General features: G+C 45.7%; 1 protein-coding gene across 1 annotated transcript in view; it reads right to left on the bottom strand.

Moving 5' to 3' along the window:
• Positions 1-23,839, bottom strand: part of CAPN13 (calpain 13) — a 42,655-nt gene extending 18,816 nt beyond the window's left edge. The window contains 9 exon segments of the mRNA XM_066314379.1: positions 1,009-1,175; positions 2,600-2,674; positions 4,020-4,105; positions 5,834-5,905; positions 6,787-6,961; positions 8,832-8,965; positions 12,615-12,733; positions 13,598-13,667; positions 23,603-23,839. Coding sequence (XP_066170476.1) covers positions 1,009-1,175; positions 2,600-2,674; positions 4,020-4,105; positions 5,834-5,905; positions 6,787-6,961; positions 8,832-8,965; positions 12,615-12,733; positions 13,598-13,667; positions 23,603-23,839 — 1,135 coding nt within the window.
• Positions 23,840-26,205: the final 2,366 nt, after the last annotated feature.

Genomic DNA, 26,205 nt, shown 5'->3' with positions numbered 1-26,205 from the left:
AGAGAGAAACAGCTGCTTCTTGGCCAAGGCTTTGGCTAGCAGGAAGCATTCCTGATTGAAAAAAAAAAAAGGCAATGAAGTGCCCAAACTGGGGAAAAGGGACTGAGATGGCAGCAGAGTAGAATTTAAGCCAGATCGTTGTGTTGCATGGCCTTGAAAGTTGCAAATTAGATCGATTGTACCTGGACAGGGATTTTACTAGGGGGCTGTTGGAAAACACAGGTCCAAGGAAAACGGCTCTGCCTGCACAGCCTCAGTTCAGCCCCAGTGACTGTGGTGTGCAGCAGCACAGGCATTGCTTTGTTATCACACCTTGAGACCTGGTGATCAGGTTAGGAGCAGGAGCCTGGAATCTGTAAGCCAAAACCTGTTTGCTGCTAAGTCAAGGAGCATCATTTGAGAAAAAAAAGAAGCCTCTTCACTGATCAGATACTACCACCCTAGATTAAAAACACAAAGCCCAAACACTGATACAGCTGTAAAAAAATGTGAGATGAGATAAGATAAAAGTCTAAAATTATACTACTACTGATTGCAGCTTACAATGCCAGAAGACTTCTTGCACAGGCAGTAAAGCCACTGGCTGTATCAGCCCAAAGATCTTTTTACCTTAAAAAATAGAGCTTTGTAGAACAATTTTTTCATTCCATATCCATTTAATTCCAGAGTACTTTTTGCTCTGTAAAATCAACAGCGTATTTGCCAGACCAGACTTTCTGATGAGGTCCTCAGTAACACCTACTGCAACTGGCTCAAAGAAGATACACAAGCTCATTTTGACTTAAAGATCCCAGGGTTCCTAAATCACGAGTCTCCCATTTTAACTCAGCAGCCACTGCTGTTGCTTTGTTTCTGCCTGTTTAGCTGATAAGTGCTGTAATGGGAAAAGGCAGGCATTAACAACTGGCAATCAATACTTCTGCAATTCAGTGCTCAGAGTGAATGTTCCACTGCAAGTATCAGTGGAGAGGAGGAGGTGACCAGGTGACTGCAGTGAGCATCCATTACCCGGGGAATAGCGGTTCCTCCTTGTGGGAAGGCCCGGGCTCCACAGGTTGGTGTAGCTGTTCAGAGACTACGTTGTGCAGTGCTCATCTCCAAAGTCCAGAAATGATGGGGTGTTGTTACATATATAGAGCCATGAAAACTGCTCCTGGAAACTCTCACAAGACATCCTGCAGAGAAGGAGGAAAATCTCACCGTTCAGTTTAAGACAGAAGAAAATTGCTAATAGATAAGGGAGGTGATCCTGCCCCTCTGCTCAGCCCTAGTGAGGCACACCAGGATTGCTGTGTCCAGGTCTGCTCAGCACAAGAGAGACATGGAGCTGCTGGAGCAGGTCCAGCAGAGGGCTACACAGATGATCAAGGGACTGGAGCATCTCTGTTATGAGGAAAGACTGAGGGAGCTGAGGCTTTTCAGCCTTAAGAGGGAACCTCATCAGTGTCAGTATCTGAAGGGAGGGTGTCAGAGGTTGGAGCAGGCTCTGCTCAGTGATGCCAGTCAATAGGACAAGAGGGAATGGGCAGAAACTGATACAGAGGAAGTTCCACGTGAAGATGGCGAAGAGTTTCTTTACTGCGCAACTGACCACACACTGGAACATATTTCCTAGAGAGGTCCTGGAGCGTCCTTCACTGGAGTATTCCACAACCATTTTATCACAATGCTGTGCCATGTGTGCTCTGGGATGACCCTCCTTGAGCAGGAGGTTGGACCAGATGACCCACTGCAGTCTCTTCCAACCTGACCCACTCTGTGATTCTGTGAAGACACCAGATAGGTATCCACATTAACCTCATGTTACTGAGGTTAAAAAGGGATTGCTGAGGGCACTGCAGGCACTTGCAGCTCTGCTGGCTGCCACCTTGCAGAAGAGCTCAGCTCTCAATGCATTTTGGGCTGCCCTAACTGCCCCTAATATCCCAGGGTAAATCACAGGGCTTGTTCAGGGGTATCTCACTGAAGCCCTGCCATCTCCAGCACACCTCTGCCACTGTCCCTTGCCTTTGTTCCTCCACAGTGTTCTGTCCCACACTCATGCTTCACTCAAGCCTCAGCTTTGCATTTCAGACCCACCTGCTGTTGCCCTGCTTTCCTCAGAGCCCCAGAGGGCATGTGGGCACTTGTTGAATAATCAGTTTTTCTAAGGGACAGCCCACGCATGGCTAAGCTGTATCTGGGAGCAATCAGAGGCAGTGAAAAACCACAGGCACCTGCAGAGCAGTCAAGTGCACGATCTCAGTGACCTGCTTAGCCAGCTGTCCCCTTCAAGCATCTGTCAGTCCAAGGTTCAAACCACACACTTTATCAGGAGAGGCAGTGTGACCAAACGACCAGGTCTCAGAGGGCTGGAATTTTACTTCTCTCACTTTTCATTTTTTTCACCAGCCTGTCACTTAATCTTGGCCAACTCCATTTTTTCAGGTCTTGTTTCCTCTGAAACCACAGAGGCAAGACAATCTCCAATTCGCTGTTTGCACACAGCTGACACAGGGTGCCTTGAGCCACCACCAAGAACAGAGGACTGCCAGAATTACTTTTTTCATCATGAAGGCAAATGGAAAACCCAGTAGACAAAGGATCAGTAGGGAAATACCAGAATTCTCCATCATCCTTATTTCTGAGGAGGGCATCTCTGTATTCAGGATCAACACGGTCCCATTGAGGAGAGCTGCAAAAAAGAACAAATCAACAAGATGTGAGGCACATTTTTCATCTTTGGCCTATTCCTCTAACCAGCCTGTTGGGTGATGAGAGATCAGCAGGGGTGAACAAACTGTGCATTGGAAACAGGACTGTGTGTGATACCTTCATGGCCAAGACCAGCAAATAAAACTTTGTGCCTTTGCTGTTCCTGAGCTGCCCACCCTGGGCTGGAGAATCCCCTCCACTGTCCAGGTCACCTGTCCCTATGCCGGAGAGGTCAGTGAGGCACCGAGACACAGCACTCTGAAGCACTGATATTACACTGACATGCAGAGAGCACATTACCCAGTCAAATGTGTTGTTTCCAAGCAGCATGTTTATAATTAAGTGATAACTGTACTTTCTGCAGAGTTTAAGATAAATAAACAGCACGTGAATCAATAATTTATTGATCTGTGCAGCTTACCTGTGAATGTGCTACTGACATTTCAATTACACTTAGGATTGTGATTCACCCTTCCAAAAGGATGGGAGGATGCTGCCTGAGCAGAGAGCTGATATCACAGCCTTAGACACATCTACACAACCCACCAGCCCCTCCACAAACAACACTCCAGCCTGACTTTTCTCAGCAGTGTGTATGGTACCAGCAACAGGGAGGGGTGGGACGCTATTAAATAACCTAAGAGTGGCACCAGAACATCTCTCTAATCATGCAACCACTGATGCAATTCCAAAAGGAATACTAAGATCTATTTATTTTCAAAACACTGTTGCAGTCTATATCATTCCTTTCTTTAGGAAAGAGGTGTTAGATTATCCACACAGGCAGTAAATTGGTCCTTGCATATCCAAAGGATCCAAAAGATTAGTTCAGGCCATCCCCTGGCATCCCCTGGCACTTTGCCTTTGGAATAACCAAGGACCATTTCTGTCTCTCTGTGTTCAATAGTGCCCTGCTCCACAGACTCATCTAACCATCCTCTTCCCGGAGTCTGGCTCATGGGAGCAGAGGAAAGAGGAGGAAGGTGGATGTGTGAGTGCTGCAGGGGAATTCAATAGAAGCAGCCAGCCAGCATCTCAGGACATGGTCAGAGGTTACTCCAGGAAATAAGAATTCTTTCATCCATGACTTATGTAGAATTATGCACTGGGTAAAAATGCATACATACTGACAAGAAGGGACACCTGAGCCTAGCTAGGCTGCATTAGTTTTCTCCGGAATGGATTTCTGTGAGCAGCTGCTATGCAGATGGAAATAATGCTTACAATTAACTGATTTAGAAGTATCTGTTTTGTTAAAATGGGTGCGGGGCAGAGATTCTTATAAAAGATTGATTCCCTATGACGTTAAAGCTTTAAGACCCTACTCATCACTCCAGGGCCCCTTCCACTCCCCATGGCCCCACGGATTCCAGATCCTGATGATATGTTTCCATCCATTCTTGTAGGGAATCTGTAAGGAGGAAAGAAAAACAAACTTGGTCACAGCTTTTTACAATTGTGATATTCAGTGAAGAGAAAGGTAATAAAATGGAACTTCTACACCTTAGGGACCAGATTTAACCTCTGATCTCATTTTCCCAGCAGCAAAAAATCAGTGCCTTCTGCTACATTGCAAAGGAATGATGTGTGAGAGAAAACTGCGCCCATTTTGGTTTCCTGAGGATAGTGAATAGCTGACACAGAGAGAAGCAGCAGCATTCCTGTCACACTGCATGAATTCAACAGCCTTGGGAAATTCCAGTGCCTAATTCTGCACATCTGACGCCATGAGTCAGCAAAGGCAGAGACTTTGAGGAACGAGGTCACCAGACTGCCTGGAGTGAAAGCCAACAGTCAGCACAGAGAGCTGATGATGAACAGAAACTGTGGGTCTGTATCTACAATGCTGTGGTTTGCAATGGCTGGGGTTTCTGGTGCTCTCCTCCTTTTGCTGCCACTGATTTAAGTCAGAAGCAATTAACTTTTGCCAGTGAAGCCAAAATGGTGGAAGTGGACCAACCAGTGGAAGCAAACCTTTGTTTTCTGGCTCTCATTATGCACACAGGCAGCAATGCCATGGCAGTCTCTTCCCAGGCAAAGGCCCAGCCTCTAATCACTTCCCCTCAGGACAATGCCTTGGATATCTTGGCACTTCTTTAAGCCGGGCAAAGACTGCTTCTCCTCTCTGCACACACCAGCAGCAGGAGGTTGGAATAGCCTGCTTCTCCTCCAACAGATTCAGGGACCCTTCTAAACCCTGCCCTGCAAAGAGACAGCTGGAGCCTTCTCTGGAGCTTGGCTACCCCCATCTTTCCATTTTGTAGCCCCTTGGCCACAAGCAGGAGTCACCCAAGGAGCAGCACACTGGCTGTGATGATAGCACCAGGCATGCCTCGGCACGAGGGGACACGAACCAAAGCCTAGCTCACAGAGAAAACCAACAGAGAGAGAGTGATAAGGGAGAAAATAGCTCAGGGAAAACAACATCCCCTTTCCAAAGTGTTTCAGGTTCCAAGATTCAAATGTTTTGTGGCTATCTTGCTTGACAGCACAGCTATTGTTTGGTTTCCTTCTTCACTGTTAACTCTCCCTGTGTGCACTACAGCTTACTGGGCTAAGCCATGTTCTGACTTCTGGCTGTAAAAAATCCTTAATTTCTTTTGATCCATGTGATAAATTGGTTTTCAGATCATCAATATTAATATTCAGCCAGGAGCAGTTCTGCATGAGTACAACAGCTTTAAAAGATGGAGAAATGCTGTTCTTGAACCAGTGATTTACTTTTCACTCTGATTTTTGGCAGCTTGTGATTGAGCTGAACAAATGTAGATTTGCATCATATGACAAATCCCACAATTTCAGCCAGTGCTTCTACTTGCATTTGAAACAAAAAAGCACATTTTTAAGAGTCACCATGGAACAAAAATCTCCAGAAATGTTGTATTTGCTGCTGAAGCGTCCCAAAACAAAGGTAAATTTAAGTTGCATTTTCCATTAGAGAACAATATTGATTCAGATATCCTCTCTCTTATTGTTGTGCCAGAGTCCTTCCATCTCTTAGAATTTGAACTATGTGCTTTCAACAATCCCCCTTAAGTGTGAAGCGAATTCCAATCCTCTGACTGGAACAGCAGTGTAACTGCTCTGCAGTGGATCGTCAGTCCAAGATCTCCAGGCAGGAACAAGTCCCTGATCTTACCTTCACAGCTCCTGTGACGGTGTAGGCGTGACCCTGTACAATCCCATTCCTCAGCTCTATGTTTCTACTTGACTGCAGAAGGGAGAAAGCACAGCTTTTAGCTTCTGCCACCCTGTAAAGGCACAGCCACCAGCTCCCAGAACTGTCATTTGACATGCCACTAAACAAAGCCCCGGGTCTGACCACAGCAGTATCCTCAGATACTGAGATACTCCACAGAAATGTGACTCTTGTTCCCACTGCAGCCATAAGCAAGCCAGGAAATTTAACAAAGCTACAGATCTACACTTCTTTGCAAGTCCTTCCATGGTCCAGAGCTGCTGTAACTGCAGAATGACCTGGACTGGGTGACTTGTCAGACTGGAGGACTGCAGATTTTCCCTACCACTCACAGCCAGGTCAGCCACGTGAGCTGAGGGAATGGTCCTTGGCTTGTTTGCAGCAGCCAAGCTTCTTGTCCTGAGGAAGCAGGCACCACAGGAGCAGTGTCACACACTTTGCAGTCACATGCTGCAAGGGAAGCCTTGGAGACATTTTATCAAAGGTACTTGCTGAGTATCACAAAGCCTTTTGCACCTTCCAGCACTAAGACCAGTAAGCCTACAAGCCACAATGAGATAACTGCATCCTCTTACAGAAGAGAGGTGTGTCTGGCCTTGCCAGAGTTGATCACAAAGTTATGGGGCTGAAATCAGGACTGCTGCAATTGGACACCACATCACAGTGGAATTAGCCAGGCGAGAAGCTGCAGCCCTCTCTCCGCTCTCCTTACATCTGCCCAAATGCCTTTACAGTCCTTACCAAATAATCTTATCTACTTTCTGCTGCCAAGATCCCTTCGGGCATCCATAAACTGTAACTATTTTACAGAGTGATTATGGACTTCCTTCTCTCTTTTACCTTTGTGCAAACACAATAAACCAAGAGAGGCATGTGACAGGCCTGTGACTCACCTGGCCTGAGGTGCCGCACCCCATGAGGCACCGAGATTTGTCAGCTGCTTTCAGGATCTCCTCCAGATCAGGAGGTGGATCCTTCAAGGAAAACTGCACTTGGACTCCACCTGTGAGGTCCACTAAAGCATCTGAAAGGTAGCCTCCATTCAAGTTCTGGTAGGAGCCCCGCAATCTATGGGAAAATTAAAAAAAAAAAAAGAAAAAAAAAAGAGAGAGAGAAGTTAATTAGTCCTTACACTGTGTTTTCATAAACAATGCACAGTGCTTGCTTTAAAAATGAACGTGTGCATTGAGGTGGTGAAGCACAGGGGAGCCCGGGTGTGCAGGCATTGTGGCCAGGTAATGAAAGGAAACGTGATCGAAATACTTGGCCAGGCACAACACATGCCTTGTGGAAGGAGCGAGACAAAGGGGGAATTTTTGTATGTATTCATTCCCATCTGAGGCAGCTGTCCAAAGCCATTTACAGACAGTGGAAAATAATAAGTGCATCTCATGCCAACACAGGCATTTTAGGGAGATGAGCCGCATCTCATCTTGAAGCATCCAGTTTCTTTTTTCTGAACAGGAAGGGAGCCATGCGTGGCTAGTTCAAATGGATGTTTCAGGTCAAATGGAGCTGAACTGTTAGTTTCCACGTCATACTTATACAGGACTCTTCACAAAAATGGCCAATATTCCTTTTGCAAACGGGAAAAAGGAAAAGAGAGGTGAAGGTATTTACCCATGCTTCCAGGGCAAGGCAGAAATGAGTTCTCAGCACTGTTCCCAGTTCACTCTGCTAGAGCGCAATAATAGGATAATAATTTAATATTGCCAACACAGTCCTTGTTGTTTTTATCGTGTGGTTTTTATTGAGACAGCAAATAAGCTGGAACATGCCGTACTTAGAGCAGGTAGAGCATGCTGTTAAACCCCACCATACACACTGTATTTAATGAATGTAATCAAATGAAGTCTGCAGCTAATTGTATTTTGAAGAGTTGTCCTTGTCCTACACTGATGAAAAGAATTTGTCTTGGGCACCAGGGAATAACTTCTCAAATGGGAATCTCATAAACAGCATTGCTTGCAACTTTAATTTAATAGAGGTCTGGTATGCATTGTAATTAAAATCTTATGCAGCAAATTGATACTGAATCCTGAGTCAACTTTTCTGAGATATCTCAGGGCAAAATGCATCCTCTTCCTCAGTTGCTCTCATGCTGCTTTAACGTTTGCTTATTCCTGACCAGATCTGCCAAAATTTTTATCTCTTTTCTTCATCTCCTGTTCACGGCATTGCAAATGTTGCACCAGCTTCAGGTACCAAGCTCCATCCCTCCATACCACCCCTAACACAGGACTTTTCGTTCAGCATTTTTAATAATGGAAAATGGGTAAATGCTAAGGGAACACAATCTGATCCCTTCTCTCTCCAGAGGATTTAAAAAAATTGTTCTCTCTTTATTAGGTATTATTTACCCTGCATACTCTGGGGACCTCAGCTAAGAGTCAGAGCTCTTTGTGAAGTGAGAGCTGAGCAGAGAGTCCTAGGAGCACGTGTGTTGTGCCTGGGCATGTTCTTCAGTCATGCTTCCTCTCATTCCCTGCTCCAAATATCCACATGATCTCTGATGAGTGACTGTAAACACAGGTAATCCATGCTTAGACTCTGCAGTTTCAAACAGAGGACAACATGGAAAGAAAAACAGAGACAGAGAACTTTGCCTGAAATCAGGAGGACATTCCAGGCCCTTTTGTGTCACCAACCACTGCCCTACTCATTTTGCTTCTCAGGCATTAACATCCCAGAGTTGAACTGAGTAGATTTGGGGCTGGCTACCTTTAGGGCTGGGTAGAGTTAGGTCTAACCCAAGGCTAACATCTTCAGTTTATGTTGGCCCTATGTTTGCTGCAGCCACGGTTCCTTGCATAAGCACAGTACCACATAGGCAGCTGCCAGCCTGAACTCCTTCCTGTGTGCTTCACACAAGGCAGAGTTAATGCCACCCACAGAAAGCATTCAGCACTGGGTGGAAAAACAGACCAGGTGTATTTACTTGGCATATGCTTTTTCCAGCAAGGATGGCCAGAATTCATTTGAAGTTCGGGGGTGTACAGACAGGTATCTTCCATTTAGGAATGGCAGCCGGTCATCTATCACTACATCCACCCACTCTCCACATTGCCAGAACTGGAAATAAAAAGAATAAAAATGCATGTTAAAAAGAGAGAGAGAAAATAAAATAATGAGCCTCTTTTAAGCACTAATGTCCATGCCAGGAAAAAGCCTCCTGAACTAGCACAGGAATTAATCAAAAGCATGGATATGTGCAAGTAGCTCAGGTTAATGGTCCCCATTGTTAAATAAGCTACCAATAGGCTGGATTTCCCAATGGCAGGGAAAGCCCTTGGGGATTACAGCTAGTCCTGCCATCAGTGAGAGGAAAGGCTCAGCATGGGGAATATGCTCATATTTTTGGGCAGTAGAAAGATTTCAAGAAGATAAAGAACAATCACACAGGTGGATTTCATGAGTCTCACTCCTCAGCCACACTTGGATTTTCCCACACAGCTCTTGGCCAGAGAGCTACTGTCAAGATCCAGCCTCTTAATTTTCTTTCCTCTGTGTTTCAATTAAGACTCTGACACTCTGTCATGGACAGAGGCTGTGTAGTGACTAAAGACTGTTTTGAGGTGTTATCCATCTCCTTGATGGATGAGAAGGACACAGGCAGTCTCTCCAGCATGTGGACAGAGCAGGTGTTTCTCCAGCTGATTCAACTGATGAAACTTTTCAAGGGAAAAGACAGGAATAGAGATCTGCAGGGATGAACTAAAGGAGCCATTTCCAGAGTCATTAGCAGATTAATGTAGCTTAGCTTGATTCGAAATCATAAGAGGCCAAGCTCTTATTTGCAGTAATGCTAAGGACTCTAGTGGAAGTATGCCAGCAATAGATTTAGTCTAGCATGATTTTATTTCAACAGCTTCAGTCAATGAAAAACCCCAAAATGAGCTGTTCTGCTAGAAAAACACAAGACCAGATCTGCCCAGCAGCAAAGCAGCTTACAGACTGCTCAGCTGAAAGCAGGTCTGATCCTACTTACATTCTGCCTCACCCAGGCCTCTCCCTTCCTACATTAGTGGTGGCAGGAGGCAGCAGGGTTGGAACCTCTAACTTGAGCTCCGGGAGAGATCTGAGGCTTCTGCTTGATTTTGGCAGGCAGGAGCTTGAGGAAAAGCCTTCCACCGGCGGTCCTCTGCCCAAGGGAGAGACAGGCAAAAACACTGCCCAAAAGGAGCTGTCCTTTCCATCACCTAAGGAGCCCTTCTGTCACCAGCCAACGCCTAGGAGCAGGTCTGTATGGAGAAAAGGTGTGACATCTAGCCACACCTCCCCATGGTGCTTCATGGGCAAACACAACAGGAAATGAGGAGAACATAAGGAGCTCTCTGTGGGGATTACTGCAGTCCAAACCCACTGAGAGATGTTTTTCCAAAAGTCAGGTTCCTTGGCCATGTTTAGTAGGGAGCTCTAAATGGAGGCCATCTGAATGCAGTACTGTGTTTTTCTTCAGCTGCTTTGTCCTGACTGTGAAAGATTATTTTAGCCAGCTCTGGAAGTACAAGAATGGTACAGGAGAAGCCATTCTCCTGCTTTCAGAGAGGGTCACTTTTTGGCTTTAGTCCAGCTTCATGAAATTTCTTTATATCCCTTTATGGGATTTAAGTACTGCCGCTGTGAATGTGGTAGTAAATAAAACTAATAATTGCTATTTGGGCAGGATGCAAAGAGCGAAGTTCTTCACTTCCACAATTATGATAAGTCTTTTAAATCAGGAGTTTATTTTCCTGGGCTTAAGACAAGGAAAAAGAAATGAACAATCCTAAATGACAACAACACATTTAGGGTCCTGACAGTCAAAGGGAGAATGCTGTGTGGTTATTTTGTCTCCCTTTTTTCCTTCCAAGACAGGGATCTTAGAAAAATCCAGTTCTAGAATCGAGTAAGGTGAAAAAAATCCATGTCTATCAATTATCAACCAACACCAACCTTTTGTATGATGTTAAAAAGCACTTTTTGGATGTTTCCTGAAACTGAGGTCTTGACCATTTATGGTCTTTAAAGATTTCATCTGTTTCTTCCTGAGAGCAGAGACATTAACACCCATGGCAGATCCCTCCTGTTGTGAGTTGATGCTCTGTGCAATAACTCCCTGTAATCCCCTGGAGAATACTTCTGGTTTTGTCCCAAGTTCAGGTGCTGCTCCTCACTGTCACAAGGAGTGACATACTCTGCCTCATAGGCACCAGGGTTCCTGTGGCAGATAAAGGAATTCCTATACAAACATGGGACTAACTTAATCCCTGCAGAAATAACATCACTGTAATTATTCCCTAGATAAAAACATTGCCCATCTTGACTGCAGCTGATGAAGTACTTAACACCCTTCACTCTTGCAGCTGAAGGGCTCGTGATGTGCAGGAACACTGGAGCAGCCCCTTGTGTTCCTGAGAGGCAACATGCTCCAGTTCCAAAATGGTGGGAAAAAAGTTATAAGCTAAAATTTTTATATTAGCATATGATACGCCTTGTTTGTGATTCTTCACTGAACTGAGCACTGGTAGCTTAGCCTGTGGATGGCAGTAAAATATCTTTGATGGAATAATTGAAAGGCATTGCAGAGAAGCATTTCCATTCAGAGGAGCTTTCTCAGGGGTTTATTGCTCAAGGAAAGCCAGAAACAGTTGCATTGATTTGCAGATGAGATGACAGGGAAAACATTTTCAAATACTGTAAGGTATTTATACTGCTCAAGATTTAAGGATTGCGCCTAACTAATCTTTTCAAAGCTCCCATGAAAGACAATCTAGCTTGCATCCTTTTAATGTGTTTTAAGCAGACTGGTGTCCCTTCAGCTGGTTTATCTCATACACTGTGGCAGTGTATGCTGGAAATGGGCCAAGATAGAAACATCTGGTATTCTAAGGAGCAAAGGAACAGAGCAAAATATAGACTGTCCACAAGATAATCCTCCTGGTGCTGCTCCACAAGAGCCAAGGAAGTCAAAGAAGTCTAGTTGCCAGAGCACTTTGGTGCTGAACTGCATAAAACAAAAGAGATTTGTGAAATAAGGGGGATGAGGAATGGCTGAGTTTATCCTGATTTTCTCTATATCCAGTTTAGCTTCTGGAGTTTAATGGTGCTGCAAGCTCTTCTAATCCCACCAGATATTTGTTTGACTCAGATACAAGCACGTAGAGCCTGCCAGTTGCTACCCGAGTCACCCTCCTGGGAGATTCAGACAATTTTAGGAGTTGGTAGAAAGTGAGATTTACTAAAGAGCCTTGTTCCTCTCTCTGAAACAAATCTCTTTTCAAAATATCAAAAGCCTGTTCCTCTCATCTGTCTCCATGGATTTGTAATTTCCAACCATTTCAACGAGCTAAAAGGGCAAGGTGAAGTGGGGAAACAGAAAATGAGCCCAAATAGATAGCGCAGGTGAGATGACAGCCATAACAGACTGCCCAAATCAAAGCAGCCACCAGAATGCCATCTAAAACATATATGTACACAAATCTATCTGAACAGCTGGTACTGCTGCCTTTGCAGTCATAACTTTCAGAAAAGGGCATCAAATTCCCTGAAGTGCAACTGCACCACCTGGAGCAGAAGGAATCATTAAAAAATTCATGATTTTCTGCAAAGTTCCAAACTGGGAGTCAGCACTGAAGAACCAAAGCATCCAAGGATGTTGAGATGTGGGGCTGCAGTTTGGACCCCTTTGCAATCCAACCAGCCAGGCTCAAGAGGTACCAAGACCACAGGGAATACATACCCGGAAATGAAAAATCCCAGCATAATCGTCCTGGAATCCTTGGTCCTTTGGTAAAACATTTTCCAAAAATTGTTTTCGCAGTGTCAGGGAGCCCAGGGCAGCCAGCATCCAGCAGTCACCTCAGGGGAGGGAAGAAGCCAGTGCATTCAGTCTTTTACTTGCTGTTCTGGATCACAGCTGACTCTTTAGAAAGAGAATGAGCTGCAACATCTAAGAACCACTTTGCTAAAAGCAACCAACATTCTTCTCTCTCCCTTTCCCCTCTCCAAAATGTTGAAGCACTGCCAGGATTCACCAGAAATGTCCACTGGGAGCCCTGCTGTCACCCAGCCACCTTTTTCTACTTTCAGGCTGCTTAGATCTTTTGCAGTCACATTGAGATTTGCAGTCTGTAGGAAACCTTAAAAGTTCTCAGTGGAGTGAGAAATGGAAAGGCATTTCTTTCTACATGGGAGCAGAGGTGCTGCCAAAGACAAACAAGGTCAAGGAGTACAAGATGGAACTGCCATAGGCTGCAGATACATACTCTGATACTGGGTAAGTATCAGCGGAGTTGAACAGAAATATCCACAGGAAAGAAAGCACTGACAGTCAAATGAAGATATTAGGATGGAAAGAAAATTCAGTCCTACACCTGTTGGAGCCATGCCTACTTACCCATTTACACTTAATTGTGTTTGACCCTTCTTCTTGAAGCACCTGCCTCATCTCAGCTGGATCTCCATTTCTAAGCTTGGCCTTACACAGACAGAAGGCAGATGCCAGACAAAAGTAACAAAGATTTGAGCTGCTGCATTTGCGAATCCTGTTAAATATCTGCAATAAGTTGTGTGTGGACTTGTGCCAGTCTAGATTGAGCTGCACTGATTGTTTACTGCAGCTGCCATAGTCCACATCTTCCCACCGAGCACTTGGAACATGGCAAAGCCATCACAGCTTATTGCTTTGTGCAGATCTCTTCCAAACCAAGAGTATCACCTTACCTATTTCTCCTTGCATGATATCAAACCTGCTAACTCCATCCATAACCAAATAAGGATTTCTCTGAAGTTCCTGGTGGAAAGAAAATGCAAAGCACAGTGAGCACCCAGCCTTTGCCAGCAGTGTGTTCCTGCCCCTTGAAGACCTTGCCTACTTTTTCCACATCTGAAAACTGCTTTTTTTGATGTTTTGTTGATGTTTTCCTGCCTGCCACCAACAAAACCAGAGATGCTCAGTTATCTCTTCTTTAATCTGCTCAGATATTCCTAGGGATGGGGACCTGGGGGTGGGTGCTCCCTGAGTTTTTATTTGGGTTTCTCTGATGCTACTGACACCTTACAGAGAGAGATCTGAGCTTGGCAGTGAAATCATGCAGTTGCCTGGGGCACAGCAGGGCAGAGACACACAGGTCTCCAAGCAAAGTGGAACAGGGTCTATACTTCAGCTCAGCAGTGGGTCTGGGAGCATTGTACACTCTGAGCTTTTTGTGTTTCCTTTCAGGTTTAATACAGGTCAGCATGGACTGTTTCTCTTCACTCTGGTGAGGAAGATACAGAAAGAGAGTTTAATCTCTGTCTGCAAAATCCCATAGGCCTGGCTGACATTTTTGATTCAGGGCGAATTTTCCTTGAGAGTCTTGCTTGGGCAGTGAAGGGGGAAGCACTTCAGAGCTTGGCTTTGCACACAGATATGTGAGCCATTCTCCCAGCCGTGTCTGCTATTGACCTGGGATATCTGAGTGCTCAGGAAGGAATGGCCTCAGTATCCCCCATGAGTAACTCTTGGCACTCTCCATCTCAGTAGGGCTCTCTTTTGAAAGAGCAATCAGCCTGAAAGAGGCAAGTCATCACACATGCAAGAAAACAAAGAGATAAAAGGAAGAACAAAAAGTCCTGGTAAGAAAAATAATACAGCAGCCCTTCCCTGAAAAGGCCCTAGCATTCCTTCTCCCCAGCTGATCTGACATGCTGCACAAAAATGCGACCAGCTCACAGTGTGACTCATGACTTGCACAGTTGTGTGAGCTCAGCATTAGCAAATGCTGTCAGCTTTCTGAAATGGCTTCACGGTGATCAAACCCTCTAAAAAGTTTCCCTGTCAGGAAAGGATGCAATGCAACGTCACTGCTCCAGGCTGGTGGGCAGATCATGCTCTCATAGCACTGCTGATGTGGGAGAAAGCAGCCTTAGCAGGCAAATTCCTTGAGAGATGCTTTCCTACAGCCATCCCCACCTATCCCAGGACTTTGGGGATTTGCAGCAAGAGATTTACCCATGACATGGGAGCAGGCCTAAGATGTGTGGCCACCAGCAGCAGTGGTGGCTCATTAAATAAGGAAGAAGCAGCATTGAGCCCTTCTCCCTTCCACTCTACATCCATCCCAGCTTTATCTTCTCCCTACCTCTACTTCCCAGAGCAGTTTGTGCCCCTCACCTGGGTGAACTCTAAACTTCCCAAGAGCAGGAAAGATTAAGCTGCATGCCAAGGCTTTGAACTTGCCCATGCTTTTGTGTGTGTCTGACTTGCTAGTAGTCATCCCAGAAAACCAACAGCATAAAGGAATGGGTATTTTTGTTTCCCCCATCATTTCTGAGGGCTTTGAAGTCTGAGTTGCCAGAAGCAGGGTGGCTGGGCTACAGTGCATAGCTGCCACCGGGGTAAGCATCAGCAGAAGCATGAGCCTGAAACCAATGGGAAGACAGCTGTGTCTTTATGGGATCCCCAAGGAAAGGGCTTATGCTCTGCTCCATGCCAGGATGCAGGATGCTCGTAAGTGCTCTGTGGATCCTGCTAGCCTGTTGTGAGGACTGGCTCAAAAGTCAGCCCATTAGATGCCTCACCAAACCTTCTATTGCCCACCAAGGTGCTCGACTCCCAGTGAGTAAAGGGGGATGAGCTGAGTCATTAAGCAGGTTCCTTGCTGAGAGAAACTGGCAATTTAGTCTAAAACCAGAAAAGACTCAGCCAACACGCCTCAACTGTGCATACAGACATCTGTGTGGCTGTCAGAGGGAACACTCCAGTGCTGTATTCCCCACCACCCACAGCTCACAGAGCTCTGCTTCCAGGAGTCTGCACTCCCCACAGGCTCCGGGGGAATAACTGAGACACAATACAAAGTGTGTTGTTTCCACTAGCCAGGGGAAGGGGCCACTCAGCAGCTGTCTGAACCCACAGAGGGCTTCTGAGAGAGCACAGAGAGGATATATATAATTGTGATGGGTGCAGTGCTCTGGAAATCTGGACCTTTTCAACCAGGAGGAAAGGAAGTCTCCAATTAGCTCCTCTTCCTTCAAAGGCAAGAATAGGGCAGTCATAAAACACCATATCGTTCACTATTGCAAAGCACAGCTAAACGTGTAATTACCACTACACAAAATGCGCAAGCTTCACTATTTCCTGCTGCTCGAATTGCATGACAAAGAGAGAAAACACAGCTTTAACTATAAGTCTGTCCAGAAGCAGTGTCCTGTTTGACTGAGAAATAATGAGGCTTTGTGGTATTTTCACTGAGACTTTTCAGTTTTAGCTGGAGGGCGAAAGAAGAGGGAGCTCAGGGAGGCACGTGGTCTCTTCTCAGAGTATCTACGAGCCCAGCAGTGAAGGCAACCATATGGGCTGCAAGTCAAGCACTCTGCCTGAACTCATCCCCCCAGGACAAAGCTCTCCTCACTCGCTTTCCCTGCCCCACTGAAGACTTCATTATGTATTCAAAAGGAAAGAGAAGTTCAAGTTCAAACCAGTTCATCCTCTGGAGCATGGTCTTACCACAGAAGTACTGTTCATCTAAAGAGCAAGAAGGAGAATTAATCTGAGAGGTGGAAGGAAAGTGTCCTGTACATGCATTTATCTCTAAATCTCTTTGTGCAATTGCTTGAAATTTTTAGGAAAGAACAAGTCCCCAGAAGGAGCTGGAGGTGAGCAGTGTAGATGGAGACCGCATGCAGACATGCAAAGGACACAGTCAAACAGTTCTGTGAAAAATTGGAAGCCTGAGGTGGGATTTCCTAGGCAGTGTAAGCCTGTCAGGCTGCAGGCTGCTCTGGCTGGGTGCTGGCCACTTTCCCACACATTTCCTCACTGGCCCAGCATGATCCTGAGTGCAGGCACAGGGCCACTGAGGGTTAAGAGGCTGGAGCTGACTGTTTGCAGAGCCACCTCCTGGTCAGCTCACCTTTACCCTGAAACAAAATCCCAACCCTGTTTCTGTTCCTACCACAGGTCCGCATCCTTCCCTTCAACTACACTTGTGTTGCTCCCCTCTGCTGCAGCTCCACCATCCTTACACATCCTGCCATCCTGAGTCATGGTGCTCCCTGTTCAACACACACTAATTATGACAAATAAAAAGGCTGCTATTTATTGAAAGCCAAACTTGTTCTCAGCTGGACAAATGTTAATTCAGCAGCACTGCTGTGCCTGTAATAGTGTTGCCATGGATTAAGAAATAAACATGGTACTCCAGTTCCCTGAGCTGAAGGCACTGCCCAGCAGTGTGCTGAGGAGGGGTCAGTCACTCCACTCTCATAAATCCCATAACCACAGGAAACCTCCACAGAAATAAGACAGCTGGGATAACGGGGTAGGGCAGAACAAAAGACAAAGTTAGTGGAAGGTCTGGAGCACAAGTCTTAGGAGGAGTGGATGAGGGAGCTGGGGGTTTTTTTAGCCTGAAGAAAAGGAGGCTCAGGGGGGTAACTGTCTACATCTGCCTGAAAGGAGGTGGTAGCCAGGTAGGAGCCTCTTCTCCAGGTAAAAAGTGACAGAATAAGAGGACATGGCTTCAGGTTGTGCCAGGGCAGGTTTATGTTGGGTATTAGGAAAAACTCACTCACTGAAAGGGTGGCCAAGCACTGGAACAGGTGGTAGAGTCACCTCCCTGGAGGTATTTAAAAGACATGTAGGTGCGGTACTGGGGGACACGGTGGCCTGGCAGTGCTGGGTTAATGGTTGGACTGTAAGATTTTAAAAGTTTTTTCCAACCCACACAATATAAGCTATGCTGGGCCACACCAAAGATCTGATCTGCAATGACTTTTCTCCAACAAATTGGAGAGGGAGAGGATAACTGAGCAAGCCAAAATTAATAGGAAAAATCAGACTACTCTCAAGGGGTTTGCTTGAACTGACAGAACTCAATTCCCTGCTTTACAGCAGAATCGCTCAATTCTTAATTGCCTGATTTCAATACAAATGCACTGGGTGCTTATAAAAGCCATGCTCTGTTCCAGTTCTGTTTTGCATTGGAAAAATGAGCTCGCCAGATTCCACACGGGTGTGGAGCCCACAAATGTGAAAGCTAAGTCCTGCTGGAGGATGGACTGATGTCAACAACCAGACAAAACCAGAAACCAGCTCGGATTTTACCTGAAACCTGCTTGCTTTGTGCGGCTCATTGCTAAAACAAAGGAGGCAAAGACAAAGGAGGCGGACAAGGGCAGTAGTCCTGTGTACCTGGAGCCTTTGAGAGGCAGTTTCCTTAGAGCTCTTGGAACCTCCCCAGGGATCAATCTGTCCACGGTGTTGCCAACTACCCTCCAGCCACCACAGCTACATAATCCTGCCTGAGAAACAGGGAAGCAGGGTGGTCAGCAGACCATCACAGCAGTGCTGCTTTCCCATCCCCCTAGGATGCACAAATTCCCCCTCACAATGAGCTCTCCCCAAAGATCCACGGAGCCGGGAAATACTGTGCAAAGAGACATTTCCCATCTTCCAGAAGGACAGATGTAATAGCTGGTGATGCACTGCAGCTTCCCTGGCCCACAGGGATGAACTGCAGCCGAGGTCAGGTGCAATCAGCTGAGTAGACAAGGGCTGAGACAATGGGGGGATGCTGCTGCTGTTCTATTACACTGATTGCTCCCGCACACTCGGAAGGAACAAGGCAAATTGATTTTGATTTTCATCACGGAGAAACTCTGAACAGGATCCAAGAGCTGCCTGGCCCCTGGGAAAGACTGAAGCTGTGAACTCCACCACGAACAGCTGGCAAGCAGCTTTGGCTCATGCCAGGGACTGGCCCCAAAGTGACAGACCTGCAGGACACCACTATCCCTCACATTTCCCATAACTTTCCTCATTAAAGCAGCTCATGTGGCAGCCTGCATTTCTTTTTCCTCTTTTTTGTTTTGATAGGTTTTTCTTTATTTTCCCCCTCTTCTATTAGAGACAAGTTTTTGGGTTAACTTCAAATTGTTGTCTAAATTCTTGCCTGAATGAAATCTGGTTTTTAGTCCCCTCAAGCTACAGACAGGTCAAGGCTAATGCAGTAGGAAATCCAGCTCAGCTTATCTGTCTAGAGAGATGCTAACTTCAAAATTATTTTTTTAAAGGGTCCATTTTTTAAAGTCAGTTGCTGGATTCAAAATTCCTTAATGCAGACACCAATTCTTGGAAATTTCTGGGAAATAAGTAACAGTCCAAGGAACAAAAAATCACCAAAAGCTGTGCAGGATAACTATAGATACTCTGCTCCTGGTGGTTATGTTTTCTTTAGGAAGGAACAGAGGAAGGGAATTAAAAACATGAGCAAGCCCTTTTACAAAGAGAGTGATTCAAATGCTGGAACACTTCTCCCAGCTAACAAGCATTGGCTCAATCAGTATAATTTTCCCCAATGTTTTTTAGGCGCTGAGTGCAGTAGCACAGGGCTCTGCTGTAAGAGCAAGGTGTATCCCTTGCCTGAGTTCACATTGCCTCTTTCTGCACCTTCCATCCAAGGAATTCTTTTGGACACTACCTTTCTCATCACCTGACCCCAGACACCTGAAACAACACCCAAGGAGTCCCTGCCCTGACGCTCTGAACAGACTGATAACACAAAGCCCATGTTGGCTCTTTCAGACAGTCCTTTTACCATGCACATCCCTACAAGTCATCTTAGACCCACTCAGGGATTCCTCCCATGTGAATCCTCAGACTTCCACTGGCCACCTTGCAGCTTTTCTTCCAGCTGCCTCCCACACATAACTGTCTGTGCTAATCAGAGGACAGATCTTCTTATGCCAGCTCCTGCTCAGCCTCCCCTCATTCCACAGGGGAGCTTTAGGCTCCTCAAGAGACCAAGGGTGAGCAGGGCAGGAGCAATAGCCGGTAACCTTGAAGACCCTTCAGAAAAGCCTTCAGCAGCTTCACCCTGTGCCTATTTTAGCCTTCTTTTAAAGCATAAGCACTGAAGATCACACACTGCCCCTCACATTTACAATGGGCACCACACTGAGCACAGTGCTATCCCTGGGGCAGGGCCAAGGCTGCACAGGTGGTAATCTCTCTCCCCCCACACACATATCATATCTGAAAATATAACCACTGTTAGCAGAAGTAAAGCATTCCACCGCAATTCACATCGTCCGGACCATCTTCCTTCAATTTCTTTTTGCATCTGCACAGTATTATGCTATGCACTATGATCAGAACAGAGAGGAATCTTCAGGCCTGAGCATTAATTGAATAAAAATGCATATTCCACAACAGTTAATCATTTAATGGCTTCCTCAGTTCCAGTCAATAGCTTGTGTGAAGGAAAAGCAGCAAACAATGAAAAAGAATTGTTCTGAACACTTTAAAAGGAGTATCTCAGTTTTCAAAATCTGACATAATTCTTCACGGAGAATTTCCCTTTTATTGATCTTGAGAAAAGCCTAGCTATAGAAAATTCTTTGTTCAGTCTAAAATAGAACTTCTTTGCCATTTCTCAAAACTGTTGGTGAGCCAAAGGAATAGTTAATAGTGAGGTCCTGCTGTATTTGGTACCTCCAGCCTGACCCCTAGAAATGCTTGAAGTACCACACACAAAATCTCTGTTACAGATTGCACATTCCAATGGGCATAAAATCAGGGCCTGGGGATGCAAACACAGCCTGATGCAGTCCCCATCTGATAGGAAACTGTAACTACTGCAGAGCTGGGAAAAGTGACATTTCAAATGTTGTCTTGGTGCTCCTGATCCACCTTTCCTCCTTTTCAGGCACATGCCTATTAAACAAGATCAGCTTACAAGTTAAAAAAATTGTTTCTGACTGTCACTGCTGATTGTTACTGTCTGAAATCAAGCTGTTTTCTCTCTACTTTATACATTACCCCCAGATATGAAGACTCCAAACTCTGAGCATAATTGGCAATTCTCTTGACAATGTACAAGGTAAAATAGAAGCAGCATGTTGCTCAACTGCTCAGTTGGATTTGGAATAAAGACAGCAGTTATAATTGCTATCTATGACTTAAATAACCAGATACTCCATGACAGTAAATGGAGGCTAAGAGATTATTAGGGCCAAGATGCCAGTCACAGGTACAATTCCAGACAAATTTATTTTAATGTCAGAGGGAGCTAATGGTGGAGGCTGAGAAAAATACTGATACAGGTTAAATTGGCCATGATTTGTAAGCAGGATACAACTGCACTGAGTCTCTGGAAGATGTATTCAGGTAGGAAACAGTCTCTCTTGGGGAAATTATAGGTATCTCTTGGCTGAGTTGTTTAGGTAGCTTAAACACCTGAGATCACATACCCTTAGAGTTAGCACTGCAATGGCCTAACAACAAAGATTGTACAAATATTTCTGCATGGGTGAAAGGTGCCCAGTTGAAAAACTTCAGATTTGGGGCACCACCACTTCTGACACCTCCCTCTTCCTGCCAGGGGACCAACTCCCAGAGGCAGCTGGACACAACATTGGCCTTTCAGGACTTAAGAAATGCAAATACAGCTTTATTTGCTTCCTGACCCTTCACTCAAAACATCTGCAGCTCTATAAATGAAAATAAAACACTGCAATTCAGCAACTTCCTCTTCCTCTGCTTCATTCTGTCAGGAAAGTGAGGTCAAACTTTGATGTCACCATGAACCAGCATGGCTGTTGTGGTGATGTTCGAGAATTTCTGCTTGGCTTTCTCAAGCCATTGATGCTACTGCCCTTTATCTTGCATCTTGACTGGCAAAGTGAAGCCTGCATGGTTGGGAGGCATCTACAGGTGAAAATTTTGATCAAACTGAGGGGAAAAAAAAAGGGAAGGGGGCCTTCTTCAGCACTGGAATCCTGAGTTTGTGTTCCAGATGACCCAGCTGAGTCAGCAGTCTCAACTTTTGTCCTTTGTCATAGAACAGCAGCTGGTGATGCTGCTTTAGCCTCTATAAAAGAACAAAAGGCTTTTCAATATTCACATCATGGACCTTGGGCCATGAGCATATGGTTTAATTATTTGAAGGAGAGCTCTGGCAAGGCCAAAGATTTTGATCCTGCTCCTTCCTGAAAAGAAACACTCTGGAAAAGTGTTGGCAGCTGTAAAAAAATTCTTCAGAAGTGGAGTGGTGGGATGGAGAACACACATGCAAATTTTTCAAACCAATTGCACAAAAACTTTTATTCACAGCCTTAGTATTCATGGATTCAGTAAAATAGAAGGGAATTCTCCAATACCTGCCTCACCTGACAAACTTCAAGCACTAGCAGCAGCAGATTCTGCTTTTGGCAAGGTACATCAGTCCCTTTGCACATGAAATAACTCTCAGGATATTAGAGCAGGATAGATGCTCATCCCACAGCACAGCGCCTCAAAATCAGTGGTATTTGGGTTTCTAAGTCATTGTGTATGCTTTTGAAGTCCTATACTTCTCTGCTGCAAAAGCACCAGGGTGTTAGTACTTAAGAGAACTGTATCATAACATTTTATTCCAGTTTATTCATCTTTAAAATGCCCCTGGAGAGTCCTTTTTAATATATGTGTTTGTCTTTTGTGAGGCTAATGGTTAGTTATCCTATTTTTTCTCTCTCATACTGAAACAGAGGCACCTAACTCCTCTCCTCTGGATTTTCAACCAACTTTCAAGAGAGAATATTCCCACCTGCTGTGAACCCATAAGCAGGGTGCTGGTGTAAAAAACACAGCACCAGCTGCACTCTTGCCAGACACAGACTTTGAAGGAAAACTGCCTAAGGAGAAGCCCAGACATTCGGCCTGTGGTAGGAGCAGCTCTGTAGAAGAGAATGATCTCTTCAAGGCACCTTCACAGAGGACACCCAAATTTCTGCACCCAGCACCTTCACACCTACCAATCCATGTGCTGTGTTTCCTGCCTTTCTGTGTGGGTATCCACATTTAGCAGCTCTGCAGCCTGTCCTCGCTACTCTGCTTCCTTTCTGGGATCCATAAGTTTCAACATCCACGCTGGATGCATCCTCTGCTGCTGCTGTGCCAGGGCCACCACGCTGCCAAGCTCCAGCACATCCTCACTGCCCTAATGCATCTGCCATCCCACTAAATCTTTTCCTGTTGTTTTGTGTTGTCTCTTTACAGCCTTATAGTCACTGTGTCTACAGCCTGAGGCATTGCCTCCAGGGATATGAGCTGGTTTGTCCCAGCCCAGGAAAGCCAAAGGCCCCAGGAATTAGCAGTGTGCTCAGCAAAACCCAGAAAAAGAGCAGCACGTGGCTCATCCAGGAGCTGCACCAGAAGCAAATGGTGCACAGCAGTGCTGTACAGAGCAGTTGGACCACAGGAAGGTTTCTAAATTTGGTCCTAGGATAAAAGAGCTGAGCATGTGATTCCACCTCCCATTCTAAACTTCCATATGCCAGACGATAACTGCCTATTAAATTGCAACTGGGAGTCAGCACACAAACGTACTTCATCTCCTGCCTTGTCCCAATTACTTTAAAATAGGCATTGCTGAGTCAGTCGCTTGGATTACAGAAATCAGAGATCTTCAACAGAATTTTACAACTTTTCAGGTTTGCACAAAATCCTCTAGAAGCAGATCAAAGCGGGAGCAGTAGTTCTAGTCAGGTTCACGGGTGGAAGCAAACTTCCCACAAAAATGTACCTAGTGAAATCATTAATGTTGCAGAGGTCATGTTCCCTCCACACATCCCCTTTCTCCCCTTGAGGTCTACTTTCCTGCTCAACACAGACCTCCCAGACCAGAGTGCAGGCCTTCAGGCACTGGCCATCAGTGCTCCCATTCAGCAGCAGCGCTACAGAACATCCCAGCTGGTGGAACTCACCGTTGGCCTCTTCCACTGTATTTGCCGGAGCTTCTCCTCCGGGAGCAGAGTGGGGCCGATGGAGCTGATGTGAGCAGGGAAGGTGGCATCCTCAAAGAGCAGCCCTTGGCTCAGGCACAAGGCTCGCAGCTCTCTGAAGTCCTGGTTGTTAAATCTCTTCAGGTTCTGCAGACTTCCCATTGCTCCTGCGGTTTGCCAGCCCTGCTCTGGCATCGGAGCGGAGCTGGGGGCGAGCATCACGCCCCTCTCCTGTGAGGGAACACAGGGACTGCCATTAGTTTCCCAATTCAATGTGGTGCATCAGGAGTGTGTGGGACAACACCTCCCCTCCCACCAGGACAACTGTGGAGCAGCAGCTTGCAGAACTGAGGGCAGCCACAGTGACAAAATCCTTATTAGCTGGAAACGCATGGGGAAAGAGCGGTCATCAAATCCCAACTGGTTTATCTTAAACCAGTGCTGTCAGTGCTACAAATTCAATTTGGAGTCTTCCCTGAGGACAGAGCAAAGCTGTTACTGAGCTGCTGTGTGAGCACTGAGGTACAGCTGCAATGTAAGCGAGCACAGGGGATGCAACAGGAGCTGCAGATGCAGGGGAGTGTGTGTGTGTGAGGAGGGTGATGCCCACAGGTACTCAGGACTCTTCTGGTCAGGTATCACAGCTGTGCCCAGGGCACAGGATTTCAAGTTGCTGCTTAAACTGGGCAGTCACTGCACGGCATCTACAGGTAGTCCAGTGTGAAGCATGGTTGAACCCCTCTCTGCTAATGTGTCTAACAGAAACGGGCACTTTCATTAGGAAAATGAACATTTCACATGTGCAGTGAAACCCTGGACTGAACAGACCTGCTAATACACCTGCTGGCACGGCTAGGGATGGATGCAGGAGCCAAAATCTCCTGTTGAGGGCTAAGTCCCTTTACGGGCATCAAAAAGCACAGCACGATTCCTGCTGTCAAAGATCTACTTTTATTCCAAAGGGAGGTAGTTCATTTTCGGTGGAGACACTGGACTGTGGGATGAGAGAGCTTTTAGGACAGGAGTGGGTGAGGGCACAAGAAAGAGGGAAACCTGCACATTTAGAGGGGCTAGTGGCACTGGAGCTTAAAGAAAGCAATTTGTTCTGTCCAACCAGAGCACAAGTTTTGAAGTGTGCTCCCGAGAGCTAAATGGATGTACAGAGAGACACACACCTGGGCACCACCTCCTGGGGATTTCCCTTCAGCTGAAAGGTTCTGTTGTGGTTTCAGGGTTCAGAGAAGTAGCAGGAAGGTTGTGCAGCTTGCTTTACCTCCTGGTTCCTTCAGCTCCTGTTGTCACACAAAATTACACATTGCTGTACAAAAACATGACTCAGGGTCCACACCAGTTTTCATCCTTCATTCCCATTTGCCCTCACAAAATCAAAATATTAACTATCCTGAGCTATATTTCCCCTTTTGCCTCTTCTTTTATGAAAAGAGAAGGCCCTTATCAGCAGACCTTTAAAGGCAGAATCCTCAGAATTCTCGTGATTCTCCTCTGGCATCTTGCTTTATGGATGCCACCACACTTGACCCAGGGATTCCTACCCCGAGTTCCTGGCTTCCACTTAAGATGTACCTTCTCATAAATTAGCACTGGAAAATCCACCAAATGCCCTGGGCAAGCCTCACCTCCAGTTAATTAACTTTGCTCTGCTAATTTCTAGCCTGAAGTCACTTAGTTTCACTTTCCAACAACCGGATGCCATAGCTCTTTTGGCTGGTTGGTTTTGTTGCCTGTTTGATTTTTTCACTTGTTTTATTTTTGTAGACCAAGGGACACTTTTCTACCAAACAAACTTATCTGTAGATCTGAGATGTCCCTGGTGCCGCACAAATAGAGCAGATGGTTCCAGTAAGAGCAAAGCCTCAGGTTTGTATTGTCAAAATACAAACATGTCAAAAAACACAGCTCAGCCAAAATGAAGGTGTGATACCCTCAGGTGTGAGCCCCCCCACTTCCCTCCCTACACCCTTTTTACTTAGTCTCATCACCTTTCTTGGTGTTTTAAGTCACTTAGCCTCCTGGCATGGTAACAACAGCCTAAACAAATAAGTGGTTTTGCATCTCATTGTTTTAATTAAAAGCCCCACATAAAAATCCGAAACCACCCTCAGCCAACAAGAAGAGAGAGCATTCCCCTTGGGTTTGCATTTTTTAATACAATGGAAATAAATCTCATGTAATGTACCATAACACGACAAGGGAATGGCTTCTTAACAAATACTCATTTGAAACTGTGCCCAGGCTCCGTGCATGCTAAGATCTATTTCTTGAAACAGTGTTCCAGCAAAACTGATTACTAATTCCAAAACTCAAATTAAAATTAACAGAGCTTGAAGGCTGGGTCTGACACTCGTTCCCTCTCTTCTGACAGAGAACAAGAGTTTTTAGCATGTGTGTGTGTGTGTTTAATTACGTTGTTTAACATATCGGGATTAAATTAGCAGCCAGACTGAGGAAAATAACACACTTAACTACTACTCCCTTGCAGGAATATCTTCATCAGCACAGACACATGAGTTCTATACCCACCCCTGCCCCTCTGCAGTCAGTCCATGGGGTCAGTGGGGTCAGGC

The sequence above is a fragment of the Sylvia atricapilla genome, chromosome 3 (genome assembly GCF_009819655.1).
Source record: "Sylvia atricapilla isolate bSylAtr1 chromosome 3, bSylAtr1.pri, whole genome shotgun sequence".
Classification (NCBI taxonomy): Eukaryota; Metazoa; Chordata; class Aves; order Passeriformes; family Sylviidae; genus Sylvia; species Sylvia atricapilla.
Note: the sequence above shows the minus strand (reverse complement) of the source record. Positions and strands in the feature narration are given on the sequence as shown.